The 24,909-nt window shown below is 45.1% G+C and overlaps 1 protein-coding gene across 2 annotated transcripts in view; it reads right to left on the bottom strand.

Moving 5' to 3' along the window:
- CEMIP (cell migration inducing hyaluronidase 1) overlaps positions 1 to 24,909 on the bottom strand; it is a 193,755-nt gene that overhangs the window by 4,263 nt on the left and 164,583 nt on the right. For both annotated transcript variants that reach the window (XM_063925814.1, XM_063925815.1), the window contains exons 25-28: positions 4,825 to 5,029; positions 3,778 to 3,867; positions 1,800 to 1,957; positions 968 to 1,068 (exon numbers count right to left, since the gene is read on the bottom strand). In XM_063925814.1, coding sequence (XP_063781884.1) covers positions 968 to 1,068; positions 1,800 to 1,957; positions 3,778 to 3,867; positions 4,825 to 5,029 — 554 coding nt within the window. The remainder of the gene's footprint in view (positions 1 to 967; positions 1,069 to 1,799; positions 1,958 to 3,777; positions 3,868 to 4,824; positions 5,030 to 24,909) is intronic.

Raw genomic sequence — 24,909 nt, 5'->3', positions numbered from 1 at the left:
CACAATATTAATTATATTGTTAATTAGTGCCTTCATTTTTTGTTAAGACTGGAGAAACATTATTTTATTACTTTATTAAATGATGCCGACATCATAAAATAATAAATTGTCCCATCATAAATAGATTTTTTTTTTTACACTAATTAACTATTAATAAGGAGGGCTGGAAACCCATATTGATAAGATAGTTATATATGAGAGTTGGAGGGACATTAGGTTTTACTTTTAAGATGCATATTTGTGTATTGCGCATGCCCACCAAAAATGTGTTATACCTGGTATACACCTGGCACAAGTGCTACTTGATCTTGAGATGGGATGCGGTCAAGATCCCGCCGGACGGAATCCCGGCGGTCGGAATACCGACACCAGAATCCCGACCGGCACAATCCCGACATATTCTCCCTCTGTGGGTGTCCACGACACCCATAGAGGGAGAATAAATTAGTGTGCCGAGCGTAGCGAGGCACCATGCCCGCAGCGTGGAGAGCACAGCTAGCCCGCAAGTGGCTGTGTTGCGCTCGCCCCCCTGTCGGGATTGTGCCGGTCGGGATTCCGGTGTCGGGATTCCGACTGCCGGGATCCCGTCCAGCGGGATTTCGTACTTATCCCCTTGAGATGTGCCTGACTGAATATAAGCGGGAAATGTGCTTTTATTTGATGTGCATATTTTCATGCCATACACTGAGAGTGTGCTGCATCCAGCTCTAAATAATCCCCAATATAATTTAGACTTCTGTGGTCCAAAACTACAGCCTTCGAACATGGAACAAAAAGTTGTAGGACTTATTATTGTGCCTATGTACGTATTAACCTTAGCACTTCATGGTTTTAAACCTTTCTGAGGTGGTGGTTGGTTTTGGTTTCTCTCCCACTCTCCTATTAGAAAATGTATTTTAGATCATGTGATAAGTGTGGCACCATCCTGGATGCAACAGAAATTGGACAATACCAGAATATTTCTCACCTTTCAGTTTTAGATCTTCTTCAGCTCCAAGTTTTCCCAGGACTTTGACCCACGGCCCTTTGTTGTACAGTCTTCCCTTTGATACAATGACCACAATAGAGCTAAAACATAAATACCATTGTGAGCTGGGAATAGATCTGTAGCTGATTGCTCATACTATTGCTAATAATACTACAACTACATACTGTGTATATCTAGATAGATAGATAGATAGATAGATAGATAGATAGATAGATAGATAGATAGATAGACAGACCTATGCAGATTTGTATAATTTTGCCACTTACTCGCTGCACCTGGATGGGCAGAACAGGGCAGCATCTTTTACTTTACAAACTGGCGACAGTAAGCAATGGGTATGGGTGCATTTTTTTATGCCCTTTTGTGACCAACTTTGCATCAGTTCCATGGAGTTCATATATATATAGGGAGAGAGAGATAAAGAAGGAGGAGGGGGAGAGGAGGCAAATGGGTATGGAGAGAGAAGGGAGCGGGGGGGGGGAGAGAGAGAGGAAGGGGGAGAAAGAGAGAGGAGATGGGTAGAGATAGGAGGGGGGACAGTGGAGGAGTGGAGAAAGAGGAGGGGGGAGAAAGAGAGGAGGTGGTTAGTGATAGGAGAGGGGACAGTGGAGGAGGAGAGAGAGAGGAGGGGGGAGAAAAAGAGGAGTAGAGAGAGAGAGAGGAGGGGGGGCAGTGGAGGAGGAGAGAGAGAGGAGGGGGTGGACAGAATAGAAGAAGGGATGAGAAAGTGGAATGAGAGAGAAAGGGGAGTGGGGGAGAGGAAGACAGAGAGAGAGGAAGGAAGCGGGAGGAGAGAGAGTACAGTACTCACTTGTCTTTTATGTTTGTCACATAGTTATCCAGCTGAGCTGGGATTCCTTGTAGAATGGCAGTTTTGAAACTAGCACTGTCCACAACTTTTCCCTGACTGCCATCAATCACAACCACTTGTATCCCATCGTCTGGCATGAAAAACTTTTTATTATCCACCTGTTAATACAAAATGTTATGAGGTTAATTAAGTTTGCATGTGCCTACTGATCAATTCATGGTGCAAATCATAGTTCCATCATAATAACATGATGGGATGCCTGATTTTTCCCAGAAATACATTTTAGGCAAATTATTCCTGCATCATAGCATGCTGTAACCCAGGTTGCCTGCAGCAGACATAACTACAAGGCTATATCCATTATTCAATACATTACTCTTTTATGTAAGTGCAGGAAGTAGCTTTTACGTTTAAAATAAGTATTAACATTTATTTATTTATTTATGTATGTATTTATTTATTGGGCACCACAATATTCCACAGTTCTGTGCAGTTAGCAATTACTCACTATACATAAAGCAACAAGCAAAATACTGAACCAACACAGAGTATAGGACAAAACATACAAGACACAAACACAATGGAGAGGACAGGATGAAATAAAGCCCTGGGGGTAAAGAGTCGATTTTGATTTTCTGTTAATTTTCAGTCCATTATCAACATAAGGTATTTACTGAAGGCAAAACCGACTGAAAATCAACTTGAAAACTGACTTTAGACTACAATAGACCATCAAATAGACCATTAGTACTTTTTCTTAGACTTCTATAGAAATCTCTCAGTTGCTAACAGTTGGTTTAAAAACAGACTTAAAATCAACCAAAAATGATTAAACTCAATAGACACATCTGAAACCGGTCTATTTAACTTCTAAAACATGTGCAATTGTCTGAAACCTCATTACGATGTCTATATAAGTAGATGATGGACGATAAGCCAATGTTCTTGCAACTCAGTGATTATTGGTAAATTGCGCATGCATATGATGCACACTGCGCATGCGCCATCGTCTAATAGGAATGGCGCTCGCAGTGCTTAACTTCATGCAGAGTGATTGACAGTCAGGCATCATTATTTGTGGAAGTTGGCAGGGGAGTGGTGGCAGAAATAAAGGCCTGCCACGGCCATGTTTGGGGCATGCTGCTGGGTGTGTCTGCGTATCTGCACTCAAACAGAGTTGCGCTGGTGTCTCTGTTCGGGCTGCCATGCTGCGTGGTCATTGATTTACTGGAGGATGTGCTTGTGCGGTGGGAATGTGTACACAGTCGGGCGTCTCTCTACTTTTCAGGGCTGCTGGGTTTTTTGCATAATTTTGAACATGCTCAGCATGCACATTCACAGCTGGGATCGGCATATCGTCCGTCAGTGAATCAAACGGCTCAGGGGGAAATGCATGCGATGAAGCAGGACCCCCCACCATCGGAGATGTATGTAAACCAGAATTAGAGGAACCGCAGCATGTGACATGATTTGTGCAATAGAAAATCAGCAGGAAGTGGTGGGTGATTTTGGCTGATTTTTATGTCTGTTTGCAGTCTGTTTTGAATGTAACTGACAAAAACGTACTTTAGACTTTAAAAATCAACATTTTAGTAAATATGGAATTTTGTCCCTGAAACATCCTAGTCAATGTTAATCAATTTTAGATTGATTTAAATTGCTAAAAAAAATAATCTTTAGTAAATGTACCCTCTGCTCTCAAGAACAATCTTATGATGGGAGGGGGTGAGGAGGTTGGGGGGGTTAAGCTAAAACAGGAAGGGCAGCAGGTCTGGTGTCAGAGGAATTAGATGGGCGAATGGTAGACTTTGCTAATGAACTGAATTTTTAAGGGGTGTATAAATTCCAGTTAGGCCCAGTGACAAGTGTTAATCATATTTTGTTAATGTGACGTCTATGCAATTTTGTTACAAGAAAGATCACACACCAGCACTACCCATAAAGGTGTGTTTTAATATAGTGGGAAGAAACGCCTCACCTCAATGTAGGCAAAGTCATCCTTTAGATGGAAGTATCTGGTGTTGTAAGAATGAACTTTGATCTCCAGTAAGTGATCCTTTGTTGTCTTCTGAAACATAAATATAACCATTAGCACAGCAATCTTCCTGATGATAACACATACTTAATGGGACACTAGCATCGTAAAAGGTTCATCTGTGTTGTGTGCAGGAAAATAAATTGTATATACATGAAGAGGTGGAAACAGTTTGAACTTTGTAATGACATATTTACTGATTCCACCATATTTTTACTGGGGTGTTTACCAAAAGTGGATGTATGCCCGGAGATGCACATGGTGGACAATTAGGCACTCACGCACAAACAATTTAGGCTTACATATTTGTGGTTTACTAATAGCAAGCAGTGTGTGATGCATAGGGGCCATTCCTGCCACTTGTGTGATGCATAGGGGCCATTCCTGCCACTAAGACTGAGTATGAAGGGGCCTGTTTCCATGTAATGCACACCTGAGGGACCTTGTGAGACTATACTTAACCAGAGCCATGGGGGCCTGATATCACAGTTATCAGATTGTCTTCCACACAGGTCATCTGCAGTACAATTGCATCAGAATATTATCAGGTATAGCTCTTTTTTTGGACCACTCATGGAATGGTTTCAAGCAAATATCACAACATCTTTGGCCAGATTAAGCGATTTCAAGTACTTCAACACCTGAAATGCAGGTCAACCTACATGTTGACCAACCCAAACATATATTATTTTGTAGGTGTCAATTATATATGAATTAGAGACTTTGCATTGTAATGTACTTATGTTAACCTTGCTAATCTCTTAGGCAAATAGTTCCCTGCTGAGTCATTTATTCCTGCCGCCTAAATAACTGCACTATAAACCGAAATCTGGACAGACAACACATACAATATATGTAAAACCTTTCCTACATACCAAGCTTAACTTTTCTGTTTGATAAAAAGCAAGCTCACAGCTCACTGCCACAAAATCTAGAACCTATTAAACAAAGATTGCACAATGACTCATAAAATGTAACACAGTAATTTACCAGATCATTCCCATTAAGCTTTTTTGGCAGCGGCACATCCACTATTGGTAGTTGGGAATATCTGGGGTAGGCCATAGCCTTACAGTCACTGACACCAGAACCTTTTGGAATGTCAGCTTTGATCTTTATTCTCTCGCAGCCTTTCACAGAGCAAAATGCAAACTTCTCCTTGTTATTCTGTGCTTTCAGCATTATAAACAGCAGTCTGGAAAACAAAACAATATTATGTGAGCAAGCTTTTGTTGGTAGACATAAATGATATTGAAAAGGCTTTACAGTATGTACACTTTTTTAATGTGTGCCACTATGAATGACTATTATCAGAAGCAATATTATATCACGTCTACCCAAATCTCATACTATTTAATACATATCACGCTGGCTTACCTGGGGCACAGTCTAACCCCACTAGGCAGCAAATGGCACTGTACAACCCAGATGAAAATGGAATACACATATGTAGTCAGGGCCTTGCCGGGAGTCAGTCACATGTTGTAAGTATAGGAGGCTGAAGAGATACGCTGTTTAGCATTCAGCCTCAGAGTGGATTGTAGACTCATAAATGGTAATTAGGCAAAGCACCTTTCCAAAATATGCTTGTATTTTCAAGGCTAGTCCTACTGCAAGCAATTCTTGGTTTCTAAACTAGTTCCTTTCAGCAAGAAAAGATAGCACCCAGCAGATGTTTTCCAGAAACATGGTGTAATAGGACCGTTCCAAGCCAATGGAAGAGAAGCCTGTGGATGTTAAAGCAGTGGGGCTGTAGAGGAATTCTCTTTTCATAACTGAAAAACATTTATCTTTTTTCTAATGAGTCTTAATGGAAACAATAGGGAATAGCCGTTTTTGTTCACAACAAAATTAAACTTTTTGATAAATCAGTTTTTAGCTTTACCTTGATATAATATAACTTGATTTGGGTTTCAGGTACTGTAGAGGAAAACACAATTATTGGGAGACAAACTACCTAGCATTAAGGTGATGGCGTGAGCAAAAGGAAGGATGAGACTGCTAAAGAAAGGAAAGTAAGAGACATTTTTATTTTTAGGTCTTCTAAAACTGCACAAAATTGAAGAACCCAAAGACAGGACTTGAAGGGACTGATTGCTGATGACCCAAAGCTGATTTTGTAGTTAGTATTCATAGAAAATAACAAAGTTAAAATATTTTGGAATGACAAAGATGTGTTCTTTATGCAGGACCCTTATCTGTAAGTTAAGTAAACTGTATAGATAGTCCAGGAAAAGCACTTCTGTCAATTTCCATAATATAAAAGGTTCTAAGGAGATACTAGTGGAATCCAATTAACAGCTTGAGTTACAGCAGAGTTCCCAAACTCCACCACTACAGTCCAAGTTTTAAGGATATCCATTCTTGATTAGCACCTTAGTTAATCTTATTTAACTTCTGGATTCAAGCCTGTATTTCCTTAAAACCTGGACTGTAATGGTGTAGTATGAGAAACTAAGTTACTGTGAAAGAGGCTGAACTTACTGCCTTACTGAACTTACTAGCTGTACCCTTAATTACACACTGTGTAAATGGACTGAGATATTACTTGCAAGAATATTCCTCTCCAGAGAAGAGAAGATGCTCCACCTGCATAGCTTCCTCTGTAGCAGCAAACACTGATGGGTGGACGTTTGGTGCCTTCTAGAAGGACTGCTGTTTTAGATGCATTACCATTCTTTTCATAAAAGTAAGAATGATGAGGTCATTAAGGAACCCTGGAATATCTACACCTGCCTAGTTATATTTGATTCTGTCTAATCAATCTTGCCATAAGGGCAGTGCTTCTTATTCCAGTTTAGCCAATATTTGAAAATGATTGGCATATGTGTAATCCTATTACAAGCATATGGGAATGGGAGAAGGAGGATTTACAATCTGGCTTTTCAAAGACTTATATTCAAGCACTATATTCAAGAAAATCATTCCTTTCCTTCCTTTCATATAAGAAAAAATAAGAATTTACTTACCGATAATTCTATTTCTCATAGTCCGTAGTGGATGCTGGGGACTCCGAAAGGACCATGGGGAATAGCGGCTCCGCAGAAGACTGGGCACAAAAGTAAAAGCTTTAGGACTACCTGGTGTGCACTGGCTCCTCCCCCTATGACCCTCCTCCAAGCCTCAGTTAGGATACTGTGCCCGGACGAGCGTACACAATAAGGAAGGATTTTGAATCCCGGGTAAGACTCATACCAGCCACACCAATCACACCGTACAACTTGTGATCTGAACCCAGTTAACAGCATGATAACAGAGGAGCCTCTGAAAAGATGGCTCACAACAATAATAACCCGGTTTTTGTAACAATAATTATGTACAAGTATTGCAGACAATCCGCACTTGGGATGGGCGCCCAGCATCCACTACGGACTATGAGAAATAGAATTATCGGTAAGTAAATTCTTATTTTCTCTGACGTCCTAGTGGATGCTGGGGACTCCGAAAGGACCATGGGGATTATACCAAAGCTCCCAAACGGGCGGGAGAGTGCGGATGACTCTGCAGCACCGAATGAGAGAACTCCAGGTCCTCCTCAGCCAGGGTATCAAATTTGTAGAATTTAGCAAACGTGTTTGCCCCTGACCAAGTAGCTGCTCGGCAAAGTTGTAAAGCCGAGACCCCTCGGGCAGCCGCCCAAGATGAGCCCACTTTCCTTGTGGAATGGGCTTTTACAGATTTTGGCTGTGGCAGGCCTGCCACAGAATGTGCAAGCTGAATTGTACTACAAATCCAACGAGCAATAGTCTGCTTAGAAGCAGGAGCACCCAGCTTGTTGGGTGCATACAGGATAAACAGCGAGTCAGATTTTCTGACTCCAGCCGTCCTGGAAACATATATTTTCAGGGCCCTGACTACGTCCAGTAACTTGGAATCCTCCAAGTCCCTAGTAGCCGCCGGCACCACAATAGGCTGGTTTAAGTGAAATGCTGAAACCACCTTAGGGAGAAATTGAGGACGAGTCCTCAATTCTGCCCTGTCCGTATGAAAGATTAGGTAAGGGCTTTTATAGGATAAAGCCGCCAATTCTGAAACACGCCTGGCTGAAGCCAGGGCTAACAGCATTACCACTTTCCATGTGAGATATTTTAAGTCCACAGTGGTGAGTGGTTCAAACCAATGTGATTTTAGGAACCCCAAAACTACATTGAGATCCCAAGGTGCCACTGGAGGCACAAAAGGAGGCTGTATATGCAGTACTCCCTTGACAAACGTCTGAACTTCAGGAACTGAAGCTAGTTCTTTTTGGAAGAATATTGACAGGGCCGAAATTTGAACCTTAATGGACCCTAATTTTAGGCCCATAGACAGTCCTGTTTGCAGGAAATGCAGGAAACGACCCAGTTGAAATTCCTCTGTAGGGGCCTTCCTGGCATCACACCACGCAACATATTTACGCCAAATACGGTGATAATGTTGCACAGTTACATCCTTCCTGGCTTTGATCAGGGTAGGGATGACTTCATCCGGAATGCCTTTTTCCTTCAGGATCCGGCGTTCAACCGCCATGCCGTCAAACGCAGCCGCGGTAAGTCTTGGAACAGACATGGTCCCTGCTGGAGCAGGTCCTTTCTTAGAGGTAGAGGCCACGAGTCTTCCGTGAGCATCTCTTGAAGTTCCGGGTACCAAGTCCTTCTTGGCCAATCCGGAGCTACGAGTATAGTCCTTACTCCTCTCCTTCTTATGATTCTCAGTACCTTGGGTATGAGAGGCAGAGGAGGGAACACATACACTGACTGGTACACCCACGGTGTTACCAGAGCGTCCACAGCTATTGCCTGAGGGTCCCTTGACCTGGCGCAATATCTGTCCAGTTTTTTGTTGAGGCGGGACGCCATCATGTCCACCTTTGGTTTTTCCCAACGGTTCACAATCATGTGGAAGACTTCTGGGTGAAGTCCCCACTCCCCCGGGTGGAGGTCGTGTCTGCTGAGGAAGTCTGCTTCCCAGTTGTCCACTCCCGGAATGAACACTGCTGACAGTGCTATCACATGATTTTCCGCCCAGCGAAGAATCCTTGCAACTTCCGTCATTGCCCTCCTGCTTCTTGTGCCGCCCTGTCTGTTTACGTGGGCGACTGCCGTGATGTTGTCCGACTGGATCAACACTGGCTGACCCTGAAGCAGAGGCCTTGCCTGACTTAGGGCATTGTAAATGGCCCTTAGTTCCAGGATATTTATGTGAAGTGACGTTTCCATGCTTGACCACAAGCCCTGGAAATTTCTTCCCTGTGTGACTGCTCCCCAGCCTCTCAGGCTGGCATCCGTGGTCACCAGGACCCAGTCCTGAATGCCGAATCTGCGGCCCTCTAGAAGATGAGCACTCTGTAACCACCACAGGAGAGACACCCTTGTCCTTGGAGACAGGGTTATCCGCTGATGCATTTGAAGACGCGATCCGGACCATTTGTCCAGCAGATCCCACTGAAAAGTTCTTGCGTGGAATCTGCCGAATGGAATCGCTCCGTAAGAAGCCACCATTTTTCCCAGGACCCTTGTGCATTGATGCACTGACACTTGGCCTGGTTTTAGGAGGTTCCTGACTAGCTCGGATAACTCCCTGGCTTTCTCCTCCGGGAGAAACACCTTTTTCTGTACTGAGGCCCTCATTCCGAGTTGATCGCTCGCAAGGCGATTTTAGCAGAGTTACACACGCTAAGCCGCCGCCTACTGGGAGTGAATCTTAGCTTCTTAAAATTGCGACCGATGTATTCGCAATATTGCGATTACTAACTACTTAGCAGTTTCAGAGTAGCTTCAGACTTACTCTGCCTGTGCGATCAGTTCAGTGCTTGTCGTTCCTGGTTTGACGTCACAAACACACCCAGCGTTCGCCCAGACACTCCCCCGTTTCCCCGGCCACTCCTGCGTTTTTTCCGGAAACGGTAGCGTTTTTCCCCGCACGCCCATAAAACGGCCTGTTTCCGCCCAGTAACACCCATTTCCTGTCAATCACATTACGATCGCCGGAGCGATGAAAAAGCCGTGAGTAAAAATACTATCTCCATTGTAAAATTACTTGGCGCAGTCGCAGTGCGAATATTGCGCATGCGTACTAAGCGGAATTTCACTGCGATGCGATGAAAAATACCGAGCGATCAACTCGGAATGAGGGCCTGTGTCCAGAATCATCCCTAGGAACAGCAGACGTGTCGTCGGAATCAGCTGCGATTTTGGAATATTTAGAATCCATCCGTGCTGTCGTAGTACTACTTGAGATAGTGCTACTCCGACCTCTAACTGTTCTCTGGACCTTGCCCTTATCAGGAGATCGTCCAAGTAAGGGATAATTAAGACGCCTTTTCTTCGAAGAAGAATCATCATTTCGGCCATTACCTTGGTAAAGACCCGGGGTGCCGTGGACAATCCAAACGGCAGCGTCTGAAACTGATAGTGACAGTTCTGTACCACAAACCTGAGGTACCCTTGGTGAGAAGGGCAAATTGGGACATGGAGGTAAGCATCCTTGATGTCCAGAGACACCATATAGTCCCCTTCTTCCAGGTTCGCTATCACTGCTCTGAGTGATTCCATCTTGAATTTGAACCTTTGTATGTAAGTGTTCAAGGATTTCAGATTTAAAATAGGTCTCACAGAGCCGTCCGGCTTCGGTACCACAAACAGCGTGGAATAATACCCCTTTCCCTGTTGTAGGAGGGGTACCTTGATTATCACCTGCTGGGAATACAGCTTGTGAATGGCTTCCAATACTGCCTCCCTGTCGGGGGGAGACGTTGGTAAAGCAGACTTCAGGAACCGGCGAGGGGGAGACGTCTCGAATTCCAATTTGTACCCCTGAGATACTACCTGCAGGATCCAGGGGTCCACTTGCGAGTGAGCCCACTGCGCGCTGAAATTCTTGAGACGGGCCCCCACCGTGCCTGAGTCCGCTTGTAAGGCCCCAGCGTCATGCTGAGGACTTGGCAGAAGCGGGGGAGGGCTTCTGTTCGTGGGAAGAGGCTGTCTGCTGCAGTCTTTTTCCCCTTCCTCTGCCCCGGGGCAGATATGAGTGGCCTTTTGCCCGCTTGCCCTTATGGGGACGAAAGGACTGAGCCTGAAAAGACGGTGTCTTTTTCTGCTGAGAGGTGACCTGGGGTAAAAAGGTGGATTTCCCAGCCGTTGCCGTGGCCACCAGGTCCGATAGACCGACCCCAAATAACTCCTCCCCTTTATACGGCAATACTTCCATATGCCGTTTGGAATCCGCATCACCTGACCACTGTCGCGTCCATAACCCTCTTCTGGCAGAAATGGACAGCGCACTTACTCTTGATGCCAGAGTGCAAATATGCCTCTGTGCATCTCGCATATATAGAAATGCATCCTTTAAATGCTCTATAGTCAATAATATATTGTCCCTGTCCAGGGTATCAATATTTTCAGTCAGGGAATCCGACCAAGCCACCCCAGCACTGCACATCCAGGCTGAGGCGATTGCTGGTCGCAGTATAATACCAGTATGTGTGCATATACTTTTTAGGATATTTTCCAGCTTCCTATCAGCTGGTTCCTTGAGGGCGGCCGTATCAGGAGACGGTAACGCCACTTGTTTTGATAAGCGTGTGAGCGCCTTATCTACCCTAGGGGGTGTTTCCCAACGCGCCCTAACCTCTGGCGGGAAAGGGTATAATGCCAATAAGTTTTAGAAATTAGCAGTTTTTTATCGGGGGAAACCCACGCTTCATCACACACCTCATTTAATTCATCTGATTCAGGAAAAACTACGGGTAGTTTTTTCACACCCCACATAATACCCTTTTTTGTGGTACTTGTAGTATCAGAAATGTTCAAAACCTCCTTCATTGCCGTGATCATGTAACGTGTGGCCCTACTGGAAAATACGTTTGTTTCCTCACCGTCGACACTGGAGTCAGTGTCTGTGTCTGTGTCGACCATCTGAGGTAACGGGCGCTTTAGAGACCCTGACGGTGTTTGAGACGCCTGTACAGGTATTAACTGATTTGCCGGCTGTCTCATGTCGTCAACAGTATTTTGTAAAGTGCTGACACTATCACGTAATTCCTTCCATAAGACCATCCAGTCAGGTGTCGACTCCCTAGGGGGTGACATCACTAATACAGGGAATTGCTCCGCCTCCACACCATTTTCCTCCTCATACATGTCGACACAACGTACCGACACACAGCACACACACACAGGGAATGCTCTGATAGAGGACAGGACCCCACTAGCCCTTTGGGGAGACAGAGGGAGAGTTTGCCAGCACACACCAGAGCGCTATATATATACAGGGATAACCTTATATAAGTGTTTCTCCCTGATATAGCTGCTGTATATATTTATCTGCCAAATTAGTGCCCCCCCTCTCTTGTTTTACCCTGTTTCTGTAGTGCAGGACTGCAGGGGAGAGTCAGGGAGCTTTCCTCCAACGGAGCTGTGAGGAAAAAATGGCGCCAGTGTGCTGAGGAGATAGGCTCCGCCCCCTTCTCGGCGGCCTTTCTCCCGCTTTTTTATGGAAAAATTGGCAGGGGTTAAATGCATCCATATAGCCCAGGAGCTATATGTGATGTATTTTTTGCCATATAAGGTGTTTTTATTGCGTCTCAGGGCGCCCCCCCCCCAGCGCCCTGCACCCTCAGTGACCGGAGTGTGAAGTGTGCTGAGAGCAATGGCGCACAGCTGCGGTGCTGTGCGCTACCTTATTGAAGACAGGACGTCTTCTGCCGCCGATTTTCCGGACCTCTTCAGTCTTCTGGCTCTGTAAGGGGGCCGGCGGCGCGGCTCTGGGACCCATCCATGGCTGGGCCTGTGATCGTCCCTCTGGAGCTAATGTCCAGTAGCCTAAGAAGCCCAATCCACTCTGCACGCAGGTGAGTTCGCTTCTTCTCCCCTTAGTCCCTCGGTGCAGTGAGCCTGTTGCCAGCAGGTCTCACTGAAAATAAAAAAACTACTTTAAACTTTTACTCTAAGCAGCTCAGGAGAGCCCCTTAGTATGCACCCTTCTCGTTCGGGCACAAAAATCTAACTGAGGCTTGGAGGAGGGTCATAGGGGGAGGAGCCAGTGCACACCAGGTAGTCCTAAAGCTTTTACTTTTGTGCCCAGTCTCCTGCGGAGCCGCTATTCCCCATGGTCCTTTCGGAGTCCCCAGCATCCACTAGGACGTCAGAGAAAGGGTATTTACGAGGTGTGATTTGACATGCCACCTGGCATTCACTGAGACAAAGTACCCAGACTGAAGATTATTGATTGAGGAAACCAATACGTGCCTGAAGATCCCCATCACAACAAAAGGTGAGGAAATATACAGGACTCGGCACAGTTGGTGCAGGAACAGAACTAGAACGTGAAACTGTGGTATTTATGGAACCAATGTTTGAAGTGAGTCCACACGGGTTGTTGCACAGTAGCATAACAAAGTTATGTTTTGCAAATTATTCACAGAAGTCTATAATAGCTAACGTTAGTTATGAGAATTCAGTGGGTCCAAGGCCTAAGTAAAACTGTCACAGACTGTGGCCCTAATTCGGCATAGATCGTTCATCTGAGAAACTGCCGTTGTCTGCGAGTAGAAATGCGCTGATATGACAAAAAGAGAAAACACCCCGTAGATGCATACACAAATTCCCGAAACATCGAAGAGTTTTTGCCGTCTGAGCAAATCTGAGTATGTCTGAGGCTGACATTAATCTGAGACTGAGATGGGCTGGAAGTGGTCCGTGCTGATGTCAGAGACCCTCCCCAAAAATGCCTGGGCTTGCCTGCATTTTTTCTGACGCACCCAGAAAACAGCAAGTTTCCGCCCAGAAACGCCGGCTTCCTGTCAGTCAAACAGCAACTGCATTGTGTTTACGATCTCTATGCATTTTCTGTTGCTATTACCCGTTGTGCGTGCGCTATACAAACGCTATGCATGCACAGTCGTTTGATAATCTATTCATTTGTAATATCTCTAATTAGCAATCCATGCTAAATTAGGCCCTATGTGATGTCACTGACTATGGGTATGGACCAACGGGCTATTAGTGCTTAGCACTAGCTCCTCTTGGGCACAGAGTCTAATCAGTTTACAGCAGGGCCCTTTCAAGGAGGGTAAAGGACTTTAATTTTAAACATGTTGCTCACAGGGCCACCGAGACATCCATAGGGCTGGAGCATGACCAAGCATGGGGCACGGTCACAGCTTCTCTGAAAAAGATTCCATGTCCACATTCCCAAAAAGAGCCCAGACCCACTCCCTTATCAGCATCACTGGTTGCACCCTTTGGGCTAACCCTACTAGGCAGTGTTTGGGAATCAGATAGCAGTAGGACATAGACAAGGTTCAGCACAAGCTACGAGTCAGAATACAAGCTGAAAGTCAGGCACAAGAAGGCTACCATGGTGATCATTTTACTGGGTTGTTAACAAGTGAACAGAACCAGCAAAGAGACACAAGGATTGATCAGGACCAAACCAGGGGGCTGTATATTAGATTGTGTATATTTAATTTAAACCAATAGTTTATATTAGATTTAAAGTAATAGTTTAATAATCCCTGGGTACTCTTTATAGCTCTAAATAATTGAGAGACAACTATTTGTTAAAGTTTTCATGTAGTTTAACAAAGATACATGCAAGAATAGCTTCAGCCACTGTACTACTCACACACTGGGACAGGACTCAAGAGGATTGTGTGTGTGTGTGTGTGTGTGTGTGTGTGTGTGTCTCTCTCTACACCTAAATGCTCTCATTAGATAACAGGTTACAGCTGGGATCTCTGGGTCACTTACAGGTGTGGTTCTGCTGCTGCACAAAGGGAGAGCTAGTGATGTCAGTGTGCTTTGGCTAGGGGGCCCCCTGACAGATGGGGGCCTGGGGTACAGTATCCCCTGCGCCCCCCTCTTAATCTGGCTATGAGATAAGCAAATAAAACAACTGATTACATTTGCAAAATACTTGTTACTAAGGCACCAGCATATACACTGCATATACACTGAGCACTGATTATGTCCCATGTTAATTCTGTACCTGACTTACCCTGAGGTTGGTACACATACCATCAGACACTACTACTGAACTCAGACAGGCAACTCTGGGTTTCAGCAGCTAAGACTCTGGGCCTAATTCAGATTTGTATGTAAACCTGATGGTCTGGGGTCTGCGCAGGCGAAAGATCTGTTCTGCGAATGTGCAGAACGGGTCTTGATATATAGCACACACACCCTATCAGGACTGACATGCTGCAGTGTTTGGGAGGCGGAGCGGGGGCGGATCCTGGCACTATTCTTTAAAATGTGTTATGCCCCATTTTGAAGGCGTGACAGGGTGACAGGACTGTCACCCTGGGTGATTTACTGGTCCTGGGTGTCCGGATCTCATGGCTGCATCCTCAGACACAGCAATTGGATCTCATAGATGCATGCAAGAGGTGTCTGTCTCCTACAGACGTCTCCTGCTGCATTTGGATTTTAATTACACAGAACTGCACAGCTGCTTCCTTGTGGCTGGTGCAGGTCCATACAACATGAATTAGGCCCTCTGTGCAGTGAGCTGAAGACCAAATTAATAACGTGCTACACCTATTTCTGCTCATCTGTATGCTCAGAGAATGGTCTAATGCTAGTAATTAGCCTACAGCACCTACCTTAGACCCATGGCCCTTGGATTACTACCTTCTCTGTATTTGATCCCTGCCTCTCATTCACTACCTGGATCTATCTGTGACTTGCTACTACCTGAATCCTTAAGACTCATTGGCCCTCATTCCGAGTTGTTCGCTCGGTAAAAATCTTCGCATCGCAGCGATTTTCCGCTTAGTGCGCATGCGCAATGTTCGCACTGCGACTGCGCCAAGTAAATTTGCTATGCACTTAGGATTTTTACTCACGGCTTTTTCATCGGTCTGGCGATCGTAATGTGATTGACAGGAAATGGGTGTTACTGGGCGGAAACAGGCCGTTTTATGGGCGTGTGGATAAAAACGCTACCGTTTCCGGAAAAAACGCAGGAGTGGCCGGAGAAACGGAGGAGTGTCTGGGCGAACGCTGGGTGTGTTTGTGACGTCAAACCAGGAACGACAAGCACTGAACTGATCGCAGATGCCGAGTAAGTCTGAAGCTACTCAGAAACTGCTACGAGGTGTGTAATCGCAATATTGTGAATACATCGTTCGCATTTTTAAGATGCTAAGATTCACTCCCAGTAGGCGGCGGCTTAGCGTGAGCAAATCTGCTACAATCCGCTTGCGAGCGAACAACTCGGAATGAGGGCCATTATCTGTACATAATGGAACAGTAGAGCTTTTTTTTTAAATACAAAACTTAGTAACTCCTTTTCTATATAGCCCCATACAATTGCTTATGTGCTGCTGTAATTAAGGGTTCTGTATCACACGGACAAGTGTGCACCTCACTTTCTAATTGTTATCTTTACCTACCTATATATTGAATGAAAGACTCTAGATAGGACAAGATTGTCACAAATACAGTACAATCATATATCTCGCTGCACCTTTCTAAGGAGTTGTATGTTGTCCTTCTGATTTATTATTATTTATTAGAGTTCTTTGCATCTCTATCGGTATCTTTTCATATGTGATTTATTTTCATAAATGTTTTCACGTGTTTGGTACATTTACAATTTTTATCTAAAAGCAGAAGATGAATTAAGAATTTTTCCTCTCTTTTTCTCTAAACCTGCAGCTGACATGAATTTACACTTAGAACTCTGTAGAGCAGGCCTGGCCAACCTGTGGCTCTCCAGATGTAGTGAAACTACACATCCCAGCATGCCCTGCCACAGTTTTAGCATTCCCTAATAGCAAAACTGTGGCAAGGCATAATGGGACTTGTAGTTTTACAACAGCTGGAGAGCCACAGGTTGGCCAGGCCTGCTGTAGAGGAATCTCTGTGCCGGGAGTCCGGGACCATAGTATATGTTGTTTGGAAATCTTTTTATCAAATAATGTTCCTAGTTGTTAAGCTGGGTACACACTAGGGGGAAGACGTCACAGCTGGGCGGGCAAATTCAAATGCCCATCCAGCTGCGTGAGAGGAACGACACATGGAGTGGCTGATCGGTAAGTGTGTATACTTAACTGGATCGGCCTCTTGGACAGCGCAACGGCAGGTTCACTGACATATCTGTCTGGTGTGTACACAGCCTTACTTGGACTGGTATCCCAATATCCCAATATTTACAAATACACATCTTAGGGACCTGACATGCAGTATATAACAATACTAGGGCATATTTAACAACAAGTGATATTCATGTTATCACTTGTTATGAATGAAAGATGGTGCTCCAGCTAATCAGCTCCTAACTGTCATTTTTTCAAAAACATTACAGTTAGAAGGTGATTGGCTGGAGCACCATTTATTATTCGTTAAATCTTGGCCAAAGTTTTATATAGGAATGACAGTTGGAAGGGAAACCATTCACTTCTACACAAATGGGGAGATTCAAATGTTTGAAAAGTCAGTTGGGTGTCTGTTTTTTCCTATATAATAGACAGGAAAAAACAGACACCCAACTGACTTTTGAAACATTTGAATTTCACCCAAAGTGTTTTAATCTGATTTAAAATGTATACCATAGTGATATTGTTATATACATTCAACACACACAGACAACTGTTTTAAATATAACAGTATAGTAAATAAAAGTTTTTGGTTACCGGTACTGCGCTTCTGTAATGTTTAAGGTCTAGTGATATCTGGATGGTATTACCTATAAAAGGTATGGCAGCCAAACCCCTAAAGATGGTCCTCTGCCAGAATGCACCCTTTTAAACGAAAATGTGGCTGGTGTATCTCTGGGGGCGCCTGTAGTTTCAGTGAACACTTATTGGTAAATACCTAATCCTTCCAAGCTGCTTTCTAAACTTTTTTGTAACCTAGATGATAGATAATCCTTTACATAATCTTTTGTTGCGTACAACCATAGAAACTCAATTAGAGTATAGACTGTCCATTTATTAAGACGAAATGTAGAACAAAATATAAAACATTGAAAACGTGAAGACATTAAAAAATGAGTATATTCGCTTAGTACAGAGCTGTCTTGAGTCTATAAGAGCTCCCTAATTGGAGCGAAGCTTTTTTGATAGCTTTTTTCATTTTCAAATTGCATATCATCCAACGCGTTTTGTCGATAGCGACTTCATCAGGGGTGTTTCAACTAGAAGGATAGTCCGATTTCAGCATGTCTTTTCTGTTAAGACCAACCTTATTGATAATCCATCAATCTGACTGCAGGACAGGAGAGACTAGGAAAGAGATTTCTCCATCAAGGTCTTGAATTGGAAGCCAGTCAGGTGGACTACTGCAAGTTTTATACTATCTAATAGGAATACGAGACTAACATTATTCTGGTGAATAGTTCCCCATAATATAAAAAAGGAGCCATCTAATTGAGGATGTTTACTAAGAGAGGAAGCCTTAAAATCTATTAATGGCTAATTTCAGTAAGTTTAAAACCTGTATTATTGGGCAAAATAAGATGGTCTTAACAGAAAAGACATGCTGAAATCGGACTATCCTTCTAGTTGAAACACCCCTGATGAAGTCGCTATGACTAAATGTATTGGGTGATACACAATTTGAGAATGAGGAAGCTATAAATAAAAGCTTTGCTCTAATTAGGGAGCTCTTATAGACTCAAGAAAGCTCTGTACTAAGTGAATATACTAATTTTTTAATGCCTTAACGTTTTCAATGTTTTATATTGTGTTTTACATTTTGTCTTAATAAATGGACAGTCTATAAATGAGTTTCTATGGTTGTACTCATCAAAAGATTGTGTAAAGGTTTATTCATCATCCAGGTTACAAAAAAGTTTAGAAAGCACATTGGAAGGATTAGGTATTTACCAACAAGTGTTCACTGAAACTACAGGTGCCCCCAGAGATACACCAGCCACATAACAGTATATGATATAAAATTTCCTCACTATTACTTAAGTTTAGATCATGGATCTTCAACCTGCGGCCCTCTAGCTGTTGTGGAACTACACATCCCAGCATGCCCTGCCACAGTTTTGCTATTAAGGCATGCTAAAGCTGAGGCAGGGCATGTTGGGATGTGTAGTTCCACAGCAGCTGGAGGGCTGCATGTTGGAGACCCATGCTTTAGATAACTGGTGAAAAAGTGAGTAATCATACTGTATGTACTAACAAATAATGCAATAATATATATGGAACATTTTTCTTTGGATCATTCCACTGAATTTACTTCTATTTTATGAGTGTCATTAGAAAAATGATGTCAAATGTCTGGTTGCTATGGGTTACAGCATATTTCTGCAAAGTCGGACTTTTCTTAAATAAGCGTGCAACAGATTTAATTATGTGCAGCCTAAACAATCTATGATGAGTATTGAAACTGCTGTTTGTAAAGGAAGGAAATGTATATTTTGGGTTAATGACATTTAAAATATATCACATTTCATATACTGTTTTATAGTGAAATAATAAGATTTTACTTACCGATAAATCTATTTCTCGTAGTCCGTAGTGGATGCTGGGACTCCGTAAGGACCATGGGGAATAGCGGCTCCGCAGGAGACAGGGCACAAGAATAAAAGCTTTAGGATCAGGTGGTGTGCACTGGCTCCTCCCCCTATGACCCTCCTCCAAGCCTCAGTTAGGATACTGTGCCCGGACGAGCGTACATAATCAGGAAGGATATTGAATCCCGGGTAAGACTCATACCAGCCACACCAATCACACCGTACAACTTGTGATCTGAACCCAGTTAACAGTATGATAACAACGAAGGAGCCTCTGAAAAGATGGCTCACAACAACAATAACCCGATTTAGTTAACAATAACTATGTACAAGTATTGCAGACAATCCGCACTTGGGATGGGCGCCCAGCATCCACTACGGACTACGAGAAATAGATTTATCGGTAAGTAAAATCTTATTTTCTCTGACGTCCTAGTGGATGCTGGGACTCCGTAAGGACCATGGGGATTATACCAAAGCTCCCAAACGGGCGGGAGAGTACGGATGACTCTGCAGCACCGAATGAGAGAACTCCAGGTCCTCCTCAGCCAGGGTATCAAATTTGTAGAATTTAGCAAACGTGTTTGCCCCTGACCAAGTAGCTGCTCGGCAAAGTTGTATAGCCGAGACCCCTCGGGCAGCCGCCCAAGATGAGCCCACTTTCCTTGTGGAATGGGCTTTTACAGATTTTGGCTGTGGCAGGCCTGCCACAGAATGTGCAAGCTGAATTGTACTACAAATCCAACGAGCAATAGTCTGCTTAGAAGCAGGAGCACCCAGCTTGTTGGGTGCATACAGGATAAACAGCGAGTCAGACTTTCTGACTCCAGCCGTCCTGGAAACATATATTTTCAGGGCCCTGACAACGTCAAGTAACTTGGAGTCCTCCAAGTCCCTAGTAGCCGCAGGCACCACAATAGGTTGGTTCATGTGAAAAGCAGAAACCACCTTAGGGAGAAATTGGGGACGAGTCCTCAATTCTGCCCTGTCAGAATGAAAAATTAAGTAAGGGCTTTTATATGATAAAGCCGCCAATTCTGACACACGCCTGGCTGAAGCCAGGGCTAACAGCATCGTCACCTTCCATGTGAGATATTTTAAGTCCACAGTGGTGAGTGGTTCAAACCAATGTGACTTAAGGAACCTCAAAACAACATTGAGATCCCAAGGTGCCACTGGAGGCACAAAAGGAGGTTGTATATGCAGTATCCCTTTTACAAATGTCTGAACTTCAGGTACTGAAGCCAGTTCTTTCTGGAAGAAAATCGACAGGGCCGAAATTTGAACCTTAATGGACCCTAATTTTAGGCCCATAGACAGTCCTGTTTGCAGGAAATGGAGGAAACGACCCAGTTGAAATTCCTCTGTAGGGGCCTTCTTGGCCTCACACCACGCAACATATTTTCGCCAAATGCGGTGATAATGTTTTGCGGTTACATCCTTCCTGGCTTTGACCAGGGTAGGGATGACTTCATCTGGAATGCCTTTTTTCTTCAGGATCCGGCGTTCAACCGCCATGCCGTCAAACGCAGCCGCGGTAAGTCTTGGAACAGACAAGGCCCCTGCTGGAGCAGGTCCTTTCTTAGAGGTAGAGGCCACGGGTCTTCCGTGAGCATCTCTTGAAGTTCCGGGTACCAAGTCCGTCTTGGCCAATCCGGAACCACGAGTATCGTTCTTACTCCTCTCCTTCTTATGATTCTCAGTACTTTTGGTATGAGAGGCAGAGGAGGGAACACATACACTGACTGGTACACCCACGGTGTCACCGCACAGCTATTGCCTGAGGGTCCCTTGACCTGGCGCAATATCTGTCTAGTTTTTTGTTTAGACGTGACGCCATCATGTCCACCTTTGGTTTTTCCCAACGGTTTACAATCAGGTGGAAGACTTCTGGGTGAAGTCCCCACTCTCCCGGGTGAAGGTCGTGTCTGCTGAGGAAGTCTGCTTCCCAGTTGTCCACTCCCGGAATGAACACTGCTGACAGAGCTATCACATGATTTTCCGCCCAGCGAAGAATCCTTGCAGCTTCTGCCATTGCCCTCCTGCTTCTCGTGCCGCCCTGTCTGTTTACGTGGGCGACTGACGTGATGTTGTCCGATTGGATCAATACCGCCTGACCCTGAAGCAGGGGTTTCGCTTGACTTAGGGCATTGTAAATGGCCCTTAGTTCCAGAATGTTTATATGAAGAGATGTTTCCATGCTTGACCACAAGCCCTGGAAATTTTTTCCCTGTGTGACTGCCCCCCAGCCTCTCAGGCTGGCGTCCGTGGTCACCAGGACCCAATCCTGAATGCCAAATCTGCGGCCCTCTAGTAGATGAGCACTCTGCAGCCACCACAGAAGAGACACCCTTGTCCTTGTCGACAGGGTTATCCGCTGATGCATCTGAAGATGCGATCCGGACCAATTGTCCAGTAGATCCCACTGAAACGTTCTTGCATGTAATCTTCCGAATGGAATTGCTTCGTAAGAAGCCACCATTTTTCCCAGGACCCTCGTGCACTGATGCACTGACACTTGGCCTGGTTTTAGGAGGTTCCTGACTAGCTCGGATAACTCCCTGGCCTTCTCCTCCGTGAGAAACACCTTTTTCTGGACTGTGTCCAGAATCATTCATAGGAACAGTAGACGTGTCGTTGGAATCAGCTGCGATTTTGGAATATTTAGGATCCACCCGTGCTGACGTAACACTACCTGAGATAGTGCTACTCCGACTTCTAACTGTTCCCTGGACCTTGCCCTTATCAGGAGATCGTCCAAGTAAGGGATAATTAAGATGCCTTTTCTTCGAAGAAGAATCATCATTTCGGCCATTACCTTGGTAAAGACCCGAGGTGCCGTGGACAACCCAAACGGCAGCGTCTGAAACTGATAATGACAGTTTTGTACTACAAACCTGAGGTACCCTTTGTGAGACGGGTAGATTGGGACGTGGAGATAAGCATCCTTGATGTCCAGAGACACCATATAGTCCCCTTCTTCCAGGTTTGCTATCACCGCTCTGAGTGATTCCATCTTGAATTTGAACCTCTTTATGTAAGTGTTCAGGGATTTCAGATTTAAAATTGGTCTCACCGAGCCGTCCGGCTTCGGTACCACAAACAGCGTGGAATAATACCCCTTTCCCTGTTGTAGGAGGGGTACCTTGATTATCACCTGCTGGGAATACAGCTTGTGAATGGCTTCCAAAACTGCCTCCCTGTCGGAGGGAGACTTTGGTAGAGCAGACTTCAGGAACCGGCGAGGGGGAAACGCCTCGAATTCCAGTTTGTACCCCTGCGATACCACCTGTAGAATCCAGGGGTCCACTTGCGAGTGAGCCCACTGCGCGTTGAAATTCTTGAGACGGGCCCCCACCATGTCTGAGTCTGCTTGTAAAGCCCCAGCGTCATGCTGAAGACTTGGCAGAAGCAGGGGAGGGCTTCTGCTCCTGGGAAGCGGCTGCATGGTGCAGTCTTTTTCCCCTTCCTCTGCCCCGGGGCAGGAAGGAATGGCCTTTAGCTCGCTTGTACTTATGGGAACGAAAGGACTGAGTTTGAAAAGACGGTGTCTTTTTCTGCTGATGTGAAGTGACCTGGGGTAAAAAGGTGGATTTTCCAGCCGTTGCCGTGGCCACCAGGTCCGATAGACCAGCCCCAAATAACTCCTCCCCTTTATACGGCAATACTTCCATATGTCGTTTGGAATCCGCATCGCCTGACCACTGTTGCGTCCATAACGCTCTTCTGGCAGAAATGGACATAGCACTTACTCTTGATGCCAGGGTGCAAATATCCCTCTGTGCATCACGCATATATAGTAATGCATCCTTCAAATGCTCTATAGTTAACAGTATATTGTCCCTATCCAGGGTATCAATATTTTCAGTCAGGGAATCCGACCACGCGACGCCAGCACTGCACATCCAGGCTGAAGCGATTGCTGGTCGCAGTATAACACCAGTATGTGTGTATATACTTTTAAGAATATTTTCCAGCCTTCTATCTGCTGGTTCTTTGAGGGTGGCCGTATCAGGAGACGGTAACGCTACTTGTTTAGATAAACGTGTGAGCGCCTTATCTACCCTAGGGGGTGTTTCCCAACGTGTCCTAACCTCTAACGGGAAAGGATATAGTGCCAATAATTTTTTAGAAATTAGCAGTTTTTTGTCGGGGGAAACCCACGCTTTATCACACACCTCATTTAACTCATCTGACTCAGGGAAAACTATTGGTAGTTTTTTCACACCCCACATAATACCCTTCTTTGTGGTACTTGTAGTGTCAGAAATGTTCAATGCTTCCTTCATTGCCGTGATCATGTAACGTGTGGCCCTACTGGACATTACGTTTGTCTCCTCACCGTCGACACTAGACTCAGTATCTGTGTCTGGGTCTGTGTCGACCCACTGAGGTAACGGGCGTTTTAGGGCCCCTGACGGTGTCTGAGACGCCTGGACAGGCACTAATTGATTTGCCGGCTGTCTCATGTCATCAACCGTTCTTTGCAAAGTGCTGACATTATCACTTAATTCTTTAAATACGATCATCCAGTCAGGTGTCGACTCCCTAGGAGGTGACATCACTAACCCAGGCAATTGCTCCGCCTCCACATAATTTTCCTCCTCATACATGTCGACACACACGTACCGACACACAGCACACACACCGGGAATGCTCTGATAGAGGACAGGACCCCACAAGCCCTTTGGAGAGACAGAGGGAGAGTCTGCCAGCACACACCAAGCGCTATATATATATATATATACAGGGATAACCTTATATAAGTGTTATTCCCTTATAGCTGCTGTTTATATAGTTTTTAGCTGCCAATAGTGCCCCCCCTTCTCTTTTTTACCCTGATTCAGTAGCAAGTCTGCAGGGGAGAGTCAGGGAGCCGTCCTTCCAGCGGAGCTGTGAGGGAAAATGGCGCTTGTGTGCTGAGGAGATAGGCTCCGCCCCTTCACGACGTCCTTATCTCCCGCTTTTTCTGTAAAAAATGGCAGGGGTTAAAATACATCCATATAGCCCAAGAGCTATATGTGATGTATTCTTTTAGCCAACCTAAGGTATTATCTGTTATATTGCGTCTCAGGGCGCTCCCCCCCAGCGCCCTGCACCCTCAGTGACCGGAGTGTGAAGTGTGCTGAGAGCAATGGCGCACAGCTGCAGTGCTGTGCGCTACCTTAGTCTGAAGACAGGATCGTCTTCTGCCGCCGATTTCACCGGACCTCTTCGCTCTTCTGGCTCTGTAAGGGGGCCGGCGGCGCGGCTCCGGGACCCATCCAGGCTGAACCTGTGATCGTCCCTCTGGAGCTAATGTCCAGTAGCCTAAGAAACCCGATCCACTCTGCACGCAGGTGAGTCCGTTTCTTCTCCCCTTAGTCCCACGATGCAGTGAGCCTGTTGCCAGCAGGACTCACTGAAAATAAAAAAACCTAAAATATACTTTTATTCTAAGCAGCTCAGGAGAGCCACCTAGCCTGCACCCTTCTCGTTCGGGCACAAAAATCTAACTGAGGCTTGGAGGAGGGTCATAGGGGGAGGAGCCAGTGCACACCACCTGATCCTAAAGCTTTTATTCTTGTGCCCTGTCTCCTGCGGAGCCGCTATTCCCCATGGTCCTTACGGAGTCCCAGCATCCAC

This window comes from Pseudophryne corroboree, chromosome 6, assembly GCF_028390025.1.
Source record: "Pseudophryne corroboree isolate aPseCor3 chromosome 6, aPseCor3.hap2, whole genome shotgun sequence".
Classification (NCBI taxonomy): Eukaryota; Metazoa; Chordata; class Amphibia; order Anura; family Myobatrachidae; genus Pseudophryne; species Pseudophryne corroboree.
This window is presented reverse-complemented; position numbering and strand designations above follow the sequence as displayed.